The 9,962-nt window shown below is 40.7% G+C and overlaps 1 protein-coding gene across 1 annotated transcript; it reads right to left on the bottom strand.

Annotated features, from left to right (window-relative positions):
* Nucleotides 1-1,453: 1,453 nt before the first annotated feature.
* On the bottom strand, nt 1,454-8,370 carry g3bp2a (G3BP stress granule assembly factor 2a). Its single transcript, XM_026171286.1, has 13 exons — nt 8,169-8,370; nt 6,338-6,456; nt 6,175-6,256; nt 5,646-5,819; nt 5,166-5,256; nt 4,941-5,046; nt 4,643-4,823; nt 4,244-4,345; nt 3,614-3,716; nt 3,451-3,510; nt 3,209-3,340; nt 2,961-3,079; nt 1,454-1,792 (listed from the first exon to the last, which is right to left on the bottom strand). Exons 2-13 carry the CDS (start codon nt 6,430-6,432, stop codon nt 1,520-1,522), a joined length of 1,518 nt encoding a protein of 505 aa, XP_026027071.1. The 5' UTR covers nt 6,433-6,456; nt 8,169-8,370; the 3' UTR covers nt 1,454-1,519.
* Nucleotides 8,371-9,962: the final 1,592 nt, after the last annotated feature.

Raw genomic sequence — 9,962 nt, forward strand, 5'->3', positions numbered from 1 at the left:
ACCTCTTTGCTGTTTTAACAAAACAGAGCATGAGGCCCCTATTGTCTCTACAAAACCCACGACATACAATTACAACAAATGTACAAAACTCACAGCAGATTATCTGTAGTAATAAAACAGTATGGAAAATGAAATATGCACCTGAAAAACAAATCTTATGAATACTGCAAGTATTTTTTTTCCCCCCAAAATCTGCTCTCAGCAGATACCAGTTCAAAAAAAAGAAAGAAAAGAGCAGCTGTGTAGCAGCCCCAAACCACTTTTAGCTTTAGTAAGACTGGAAAAGGTGAAAGAGAAGGCACCATCATGCTTTTATCAAGTCGAGAGAGAAATGGATATACACAGAAAAGCGAAACATACAGTAAACTATGATTTTTGCTGTACATTTATTCAATTACTCCGCACTTAAGACAGGAAGGGAGGGAAGAGGGAGAGAGGTGTTGACCATCCCAGTTTCGCAGTCTAGCTGGCAGGACTTAAAAAAAAAAAGAAGAAGAAAAAAAAACTAAACACTCAAGAGGGGATCAAGAGGGGGAAAAAAACAAACAAAAAAAAAAACCAAAGAAAGAAAACAGAACAAGAGCAAGCCGCCATCATTATTATTACTCTTCTATTGTTCAGCTTTGTTTCTCATTTATCCTTTGTTTCCTCACTCATCGGGTGTAAGTCCAGGATTAGAGGATTTTTTTTTGATTCATAAATGAGAGAAAAGTGTCATGTAGATTTGTTTATCTTGTCCATCCAGCAGTAATCGAAAGGTTGTTTTGGGTCAAAAATGTGAAAAGTACATTGGTCACAGCCGACAGGCTGCGAGTGAGGCCTGCCCCGGTTAAGTCGTATCGCTTTGAGACAAAACAGGTCTCTCCAGCTGCGTCCCGAGCATGGATGTCAACGTAACATGACAAAAGTACCCATTAGTGCATATTGATGAGAGCATTATGCAATTTTGAAGCAGTGGTCTCTCAAAAAAGAAAAAGTAAAAGGCAAGCTTTCCCCCCAGGAACTGCACAGAACTTTGCATCTCACTCTTCTCGACCTGTGACGGGCAGAAAACCATACCATATAAAATGTGCAATAGAGGGGAATTCTTGAAGCAGCGCCCCAGTTAAGTCAAGGCATATATAATCTCTTTTGATGGGCTGTATTATTGTGGTTAAGTCTCATCAGTCCCTCCTAATGTGGCAGATTACTCCTGGTTGGTTTGCCTTTTTTTCCTTCTTCTTCTCGCAAATTTACAAATTAAAGTCTGCGAATTCTTGAGAAACCTGAAAAGGATGCTCAGCTCACAACTAATAAGCGACATTTTTTTGTTTGCTTATTTTGTTTTGTCTATTTCACAAACAAATGGTTGACAGGCTGTGTCACATTCCAAAGCATAGAGGGAACAAAAAAAAATAAAATACCAAACAAAAACAAATATATACTTTTATACATGAAGATTTCTTTTCGTTAACGAGAACGGTTGAAGATGAAGAACACGATACTACTTCCACACTTGAAGGGAGGAGGGGCGCTCTTTTCAGCGACGAGGGGTCGTGAAGCGGCCCTCTCCCTGGCCACTGGAGCCCCTTCCAGAGCCCATGCCGGGTTTGGGGGCCATGCTACCACGAGGCGGCGGTCCCCTTCCATCACGCATCATCCCGCTTCCCACGACGCCTCGTGAACCTCCGGCACCCCGATCGTTGCGCCTCATGTCCCGACGTTCGTCTCCCCCACGGGTCTCTCGTTCACGCACTGCTCTCGTCTTCTTCTCCTCCACGTTCAGACGCACCTCGCCTCGAAACATGATGGGCTGCAGGGAAAATTAAGAAGGGCACGGTCAGTTTCACTTTGCTCCTCTCCCAGACTATTTAAGCATTACTCTCCAGGTCTGTTTCATTCAGGTGGCAGCGACCCAGAGTGAAAGGACACTGGTGAGATTGACATTGCTGCCAACTTGAAAAGCATGTTTTTAAGGTTTATCCTTACCACCTCACTGACCAATAAAACCCCACTATTACCTGCTACTGTGTAATGGCATCAATTTCGATATCAAATGCAATTTCCTGGATTTTTCTTGTCTCGTGGGCATCACTGATAACCCCAGCCTCAAACAGCAAAATCTTTCCCCACCCCATAAAAAGGACTCTTGAGCATGTCTGCAGGACTGGTTGAGGCAGAGCTGCCATTTTTGTTCACTCCCTGAAAATATGATTCTTTACACCTGCACTTATGCGTCTGTGTGCTGGATCTTCTCCACTGTGTCAAAATGGCCACTCTTTAACTTGAACTCCAATTTTGTTAAAGAAGAGGCAAAACCTTTTGACTGGGTTTGGTGGTGTGCAGACATTTTGTTACTGTAGTCCCCCAATTTTTAGTGGGCAGGCATAAGGTAGTGCAGAGACTTCAGGGAATTGCAGTAACACATCTGCTTATCGTCTCATCATGGATTCACAGAGAAAACAAAACAAACATGTGCTAGGCTGGATGTCACAGATTCAGGATTGGACACTGATAAAGACCCATGATGATGCTTGGCATGAAAGTTGGGCCAGTTTGACAGCAGAGTTGTGTTTTGTCTGTCAGTGGCTAATTTGCAGATGCACTAGTGCAAGCAGTCAGAACAAGATTTTTCACAGAGCCATCAGGAAGAGAACAAAGTCTGAAACCAGTCTAGACACACTCAAGGAAAAGACCCTTGAAGTTTTTTCCTTTCTCTGGGTGGAGACACGATAGCAATTTGACTTCGTCATCTTGCTTTCCTCTTTGCATATTTAAAATCTCAATATGTGACTGACAGGACAAGGGATGCAAACAAATATATCACAGAAAACAATGACTTATGTTTCAATCAGTATGTATTCAATCTGAGCACGTAGGTGAACCCTAGCATCAAATGAAATGTAGCAATGCGTGTCACCAAAATCCACCACCAAATGAAACAAAGTGGGTAATGAAATGTTGATACATGCCCCTTCTACCTTGGCCCCCAGGATTCTCTGCACAGGCTCCGAATCGTCAAAGACAACAAATCCAAAGTTAGGCAACTTCCCACCAACGCCCTTGGTGTTGATTCGCAGTTCCACCACAGTTCCATATGCTGAAAGATCAGGGGATAAATTAAAAAAATAAATAAAATAAAAAATTCATCAATTTTGAATATTTTTTTTTAATGTGGAAGAAAATAAATATATTAAAAAAATAATTATATATATATTTAAAAGCATACTCATAAAAAACTCTTTGAGCTCGTTTTCGTCAATGTCATGTGGAAGATTGCCAACAAAAAGCTGGTGGCTGTCAGGGTACCGAACAATTCGCCTGCTATCCATGTCACCAGACTCTGAATCGCCCCTGCTACCTGCAAATCAGAACAACAGGCAATGAAAATGTAGAATCACACATCGGATCAACAACTGAAAAATGTTCTCAGTAAGAAATAAAACAAGTGCTTTAAACAGTAATATTTACCTTTGTTCACAAAACTCAAGTGCTGTTTTCCTGTTTGAGAGTCTGAAGAAGCAACGCCATCTAAAAAGCAACACAGACGTACAGATAGTATAAATAAACCAGATTTAAACAAAAAACCAAAACAGAGGAATCTTCAATCTGAGGAGGTCGGTGTTAGCATTACCAGATCTGGGACCCCGTGGAGTGAAGGGTGGTCTGTCGCGAGTGCGCTGGTCTCTGGGGCGAAGAGGTGCCGTCTGTGTCTCCGGCTTTGCATCGGCTCTGGGCTAAACAAGGCAAATGAGAAATTAATATCATCTCAGCTTTATCTAGGATCAGACAGAAATCTGTCCTTTTGTGCTGGGGCTGTATGTCATTCTGATCTTTTCCTGACAAAACTTTTCCTTTTTACTGGTTGTTCAACATATTGGTTGTTAGCATTCAAGCGGTTGCTTCAGGTTTTAAAGAATTGCTGAATTTCCTCCATATTTTCCTTGAGGAGACTGCATATGCTGAATATGCCTGGTTCCAAATGAAAATTTTTATTTTGTTTGCCGCATGAAATCGGAAAAGTCCAAACACGTGTTAGTGTCCTTTTCAATGAGCAGAGGTCATTCACACATGTGTACCAAAGTTATTGCTCTTCTTCATCACAAACATTCAATGTGATGCACGTTTGAAATGAGCACTGCAAGAGACTTCTAAGAAGGGCCTACACCTATCAGAGGGGCACCTACAGTATCTCATTATTAAGGTTTAATTTACAACAAGCTCTCTTGGTTTTTAAGTTAATAAACTCATGGTAGTTATTTACCTGTGAGCTTGGAGCCTTAACAACATGGGGTGAGATTCCAGAAGAGGTGACTGTGCCAGAAGGAGGCAGGTTTTTACTGGTCACCAAGGCCCAGGAGAAAGGCTGTTAGGAGTACAGTAACGCATCATTAGGGCTACACTGATAATGCTCAACAGCCACACTGTCATATCAATGTTTGTAACTTTGATTAGAGCGCATTAGTGCCATGTGGATTCTGTATCGTCCTGCTCTGTGCATCTTAACATTACAAAATGCATTGTTTTTCCTTCTGGCTTTAAAACTGGATCACAGTAAAGTTGTTATTCTCTAAAATGTTAAATGCATCACTTTAGATTCAATGAACTTGTATTGCCCCTTGTAATATGAGATGGAAACCACTAAGAAGTAATTTCTCCTCACCTTGGGAGGCTCCAGGGTGTTTGGTGGAGACTCCACAGGGACTGGTGAGGGTGCCTTCTCCTCCATCTCTTCAAGAACCTTCTCCTCGACCTCGGGCTTCGTCTCCTCTACCTTGGGCTCTGGTTCGGGTTCCGGCTCTGGCTCTGGAGCTGGTTCTTCCATGGGCTCTTCAACTCCGTTGCTGCAGACCACAAATAAGGAAACATGAAACAAATGTGTCACCTCTGCAGACGGATCATATTTGAGAGACTTTCATCTTACATTTGATTGCACCGAGTTCTAATCAAGTTCTGCGTACCTGACGGGGTGAGGTTCATAATAGGTGCTGCTGTTTGGGCTTTCCTGAAGTGGTTCAGGGGAAGTCGGCCTCTCCTCTGGCTCCTCTTCAACCTCCTCCTCCGATTCTGCAGAAGCAAAATAGTTAAAAAAAACAAACAAAAAAAACAAGAGCACTTTAAAATATGAACATCTACTTAAACTCACTAGTTTTAAGAAAAAGAAAAGTCACTCATGAAAATCTCACCCTCATCAAGCTCAGCTTCGGAGTCTCCAAAAACCTCATCCTCATAACAGAAGATGTCATTGTGGACGTAGAACTTGTTCGCCACTGAACCCTGAGAACATGAAAAAAAAGAAAAGAAAAACTGTTTAATATTTATACACAAACGGCACATGTTACAGTACTTCATGTATATCTTTTCAATTAGGCTGGTCTTGTGTAGCCCTGATAAGAATTTATTAGTCTTTGTAGGTTTTCAGTCATCCAGGTCATGGTGGTTTAAGGATCTTGGAAAGAAAGCAACTGTACTTTTCATAAGTAGCGAGTTTCATAAAGATATTCATCAATTATTCAGAACTGAAGATGCCTCTTGGATGAGAGGTGAAATGTCATCACAAAACTTCTAGTCGCTTTCTTTCCAAGATCCTAACACTATTTACTTATTCCCTTTATTGTGAGGCCACTTTGAGACAAGTGGGAGCACCAAGAGGTAGAAGCACTCACCTCTGGAGCAAGCACAAACGTTTGCATGAACTTCCTCATGGGTTGACCATTGTTCGACAGTTCTCCGAGGACTTGTACCACCACTCCATCGCTCAGTGTGGCATGAGCATCCACGTGCCTGATCTTTGTGTGGCATTCACTAAACTGCAGCGACATGACCTTCTTGTGGATTTCCTAAAATATGCAGGGAGGGGAGAAAAAAAAAAAAAAAAAAAAAAAAAGAGAGAAAATGAAGGAACTAGGAAAATAGGAATCTTATTTCTAGACTCTCAAACTTTTAATTACTAATTTGGCAGGTTAAAAATCAGCAGAATTTACCCAGTGTGTTTTAATTTTATAAGTATACATCAGCTCAGGATGCAAGATGGTATTTTTACCTCTGGTAGTTTAATAATACCATTTTTTTTACTTCCCCGTACATATATTCTTTGCAGACAGCGACTTATTTAAAACGTTTAAATTCCATTAAAATGACATTTCACTAAAATTAAGTATTACCCCATTAATGAACTGGGGCTACAGTACCTACCGCTTGCCCATACACTGCTTCTGCCAACTTTCCACTTGGGTCGAGTCCTCCATGAACGTAGGAAGAATTCCTCCCGTAAAACCTAATCGCAAGTTAAAAAGCATCATTACCCATGCACAAATTTCCCATCAAATAGACTGTCATGTAAACATTTTGCAATTACCTGTGCAGAAAATCTGGTGCTTTGTTTAAGAGTGTGTAATACTGCCTCACAAACTCCCGCCCTACAAGCAGGGGACTTGGCTTCTCCATCACCATTTCTTTGGTAAACAATATTAAGTGCTGAAATGAAAAAAAAAACAACAACAACAAACAAAAACAAAACAAAAAACGACCAGGATTTAGTTATTATACCGTGAAGAGCATGCATTTAAACATTCAGTTGGTGATTACACATACCCTAAACCACATTAGAAAAAGTGAAAATATTTAGTTTGTGGAAAAACATCGTGGAAAGCCTACCACATAATACTTAAGATAACTCAATACTATTAAACAACACCGTGCATAACTAAAAAAAACAAACAAAAAAACAAAACAAAAACGGCCATATATTTTTAGCAACACTCAAAATTCCTCCACTAGGATTACATCTGCATTTTACAGCACTGGCTTAAGCTAGGCAGTCATAATAGAGTGGCAACCGAGTGACGGACACAGAAAATGAAGTTCAGAATCAGTTAAAGCGCATCGTGCATTGTTTGCGGTCAGGCCATTTTAAGGAAGTCCATGTTGAGCACACGCAGTTGCAGTGCCTGAGGTAAACATGGATGTATCTGAGCAGCAAGTACAGGAAGTACAGAAAGGGCTCCTCTTTGCTAGAAAAGCGCTTCGTTTTCGTCGTCTAGGCCCACGTTTCATCAAACCAACATTAACTCCATACCAAAAGCAAGACAGTTGACTGTTTAGCTGGCTGGCTAATACACTAGCCGACATTCAACTGCGCCATCACGTCTATCCAATGAGACAAAGAGGGAAACCAGCTGATGATTAAAAAGGGAAGCTAGTAGTGCAGGTGCTCTGGTTAACGAGTGGAGAAAGCCAGCGAAACTACCGCTAAATTGAGTTGCAACTATACATCACGTTCATGTGTTATATCTGCGTAACCATATGTAGATGAGTGGCCTGCTATAAAGGGCCTTTTCGTCTAACCACATTTTGTCATCATTCACGTTTATCACGTTAACAGACGGATCCAAAAACAGCACCGTATGTGCGCCAGTTCTAGAAGATTAATGAGCACTGAAACGTCGTTAAGCTGACACACGTTATATAGTGGACTGAATGAATATGAATGCCACTACCGGCCTCTTTGCTGTCACCGTAAACTGCTAACACGAGCCCAGCAAACTGAATCGAAACTCAGAGCCTGCGACACTGCTAACTGGCTAACACTAGCGTTAGCTGACTTGTGGCGTCGTCGTTTTTTCTTTCGACAGGGACCACTTGTTCAGACAGCGGGCATATTTCATTTACACGCAACCCTGGAAAACAGACAACATCCACACATACATACAACTAGCAGGCTGTTTGAAGGCAGAGCTCGGGTAAATCAAGCCGACCTGATGTTAAGCCCGGCGTTAGCAATGGCTAAGGCATTTGCCATTGTAGTTAACCAACAGAGAGGTTCCACTACTGATACTATTCACTCACTCTTTTAAAATTTGTTACAAAGCCCAAGTAAGATAAAGCTCCCTCACACTTCTATTAGCCAACGCCTGAGTGTCCAGCTATTATCAATGAAACAAGTTAAGAGCTAATGCTAGCTCTCAGAGACAACAAAGGAAGACGATTTAACTAACTTGATTCAGAGTTAAAACGTCTAACCACACAGCTAATGTGGAATATTTGCACAATAATGACACATTTTAGTCGCCAACTCTGAATTATTACTGGCTGTAATCGATTGGAATAGTTGCGGTGTAACTACACAATGCAGCTAACATTAGGCTAGCTGATGCTGTAACCATTAGCTTAGAGGAATGCTAACTTACCTTGTGAAAGACCTATCTATGTAGACAGAATGGTGTGTAATAAATAATTATGAGCAACCGACTGTAAAGGGTTCTGAATTACAGAAAATCCCAAATGAGATACTGTGCGATTTCCCACGCTGCTCTCACTGACAGTTTATGATCTCTGCTCTACCAGAGATTGAAGATTTAAAGCGATAGCTTCGATTTATTGTTGTACCCCTGCAATCCGGGGCTGGGAACCCCCATTACACAAATTCAGCCAATGGACTGATTACACTGGGCAACAAAGAGAGTGACGTCAGATAAATAACCACGCCCCTACAAAACTATCCGCAAACGTGTGGAGCGTAATTGAAACGGTACTCATGGACAGGAGTGTTTTTAAACTCTTTAGTTGCCCTGCATTGAGGTTTTTGCGGTGTTTTGATATCGTCTATGTTGATATATACGTAATTGTCTGTAGCATGCATACTGCATGCATAATAACATGCATACTGTATACTGTTTAAACGTGCATATCAAATCCATAATTCTGTGATTACAACGCATTCTTTTGGTAAAAATCTCATTACAAACCAGTTCTAACTGTGAACAACTTCTTCTCCTTATTCTCAGCTGTTCCATTTAGGGGGTCCACCTCTAATTCTCCTTATCACTAGTATCCTCTTCTGTCACACCTACCCTCTGCATGTCCTCCGTTACATCCATGAATCTTTGCATATTCAACAGTACTCTGTCCAACATATACACTATCCATCTTCTTCATATATCCGAATCATCTCAGCCTTGCCCATTTATCCTCGTCTCCAAACTGCTCAACCCGAGTTGTCCCTCTGATGTACTCAGTTTCTATCTGGTCGCTCTCAAGAAAATCTCAGCATCTTTAGCTCTCCCACCTGTACGTTGGTTACCTGTCGTTTTCTTAGTCCCACCATCTCCAAACCATATATCATAGAAGGTCTCACTACCATGCTGTAAACCTTTCCTTTCACTTGCCACCACCCTCTGTTCTCTGTTCTAGGTATTTAAACTCATCCACCTGCTCCCTATTCTCACTATTGATTACAGTGTTGTCTGCAGGCATCATAGTCCATGAAAACCCACCTGACAACTATAGAAGAAACTCATCTCTATCAGTCGAAAGATGACATAATATTTTTCCAGTACACCAGGGCAGGACCGTTTCTCAGTCAAAGTTGTTAGTTTATTTTGATTTGTGTGCACTGACTGTTCTGCTCTAAGATGTTTACTGTATGTTTCTCTGTCTTCGGATTAATTACCTGTGGAGACAGAGCAAAAGAAAGCTTTGTGAAACTTAACTGAGACTTGACACCAAAAGTGAGGTTATTTAAACAGATGAAACAACAGTGAAGCATGATTTCTGACATTTAACTCTATCTTTGATTTTGGGTTTCCCAAAAGTGGATATTAAGCACCACCATGTGGTCAAACAGGCTTAATGCCTGTTACTGTGGGACATTTTTTTCTTTGCTGGTAAAAAAAAAAAAAAGAAAGAAAGAATAAAAACCTGCACAAAATGTAGGGAAAGGTTAAAAATAATCAATCTTGGTTGCTTGGTGGTTGATATATGTGTTTTGTCACTGACGTAAATAGAAACAAAAGCTTGATTTAATACTTTTACAATGTTTCTTAAAACAGTTTGGTTTACTAAATTTAGGTGAATAGGCAAAGTTTTGCTGATTTGATGTTTTAAAAAATATATAAAGTTAAAGTCGAAATAATTATTTTGTAAGATGGGTGACTTGTACATTTTTAATATCTACAATCTGGAAATCAGACAAGCTTGTTTTT

This window comes from Astatotilapia calliptera, chromosome 6, assembly GCF_900246225.1.
Source record: "Astatotilapia calliptera chromosome 6, fAstCal1.2, whole genome shotgun sequence".
NCBI lineage: Eukaryota > Metazoa > Chordata > Actinopteri > Cichliformes > Cichlidae > Astatotilapia > Astatotilapia calliptera.

Excerpts from the sequence above, each read along its gene's own strand:
- g3bp2a (XM_026171286.1), bottom strand. The coding sequence starts at position 6,432 with ATGGTGATGGAGAAGCCAAGTCCCCTGCTTGTAGGGCGGGAGTTTGTG. Across the intron at positions 5,257-5,645 it reads CGTTTGTGCTTGCTCCAGAG|GGTTCAGTGGCGAACAAGTT; the intron begins GTGAGTGCTTCT and ends TCATGTTCTCAG. Across the intron at positions 3,717-4,243 it reads TTAAGGCTCCAAGCTCACAG|CCCAGAGCCGATGCAAAGCC; the intron begins GTAAATAACTAC and ends TGCCTTGTTTAG.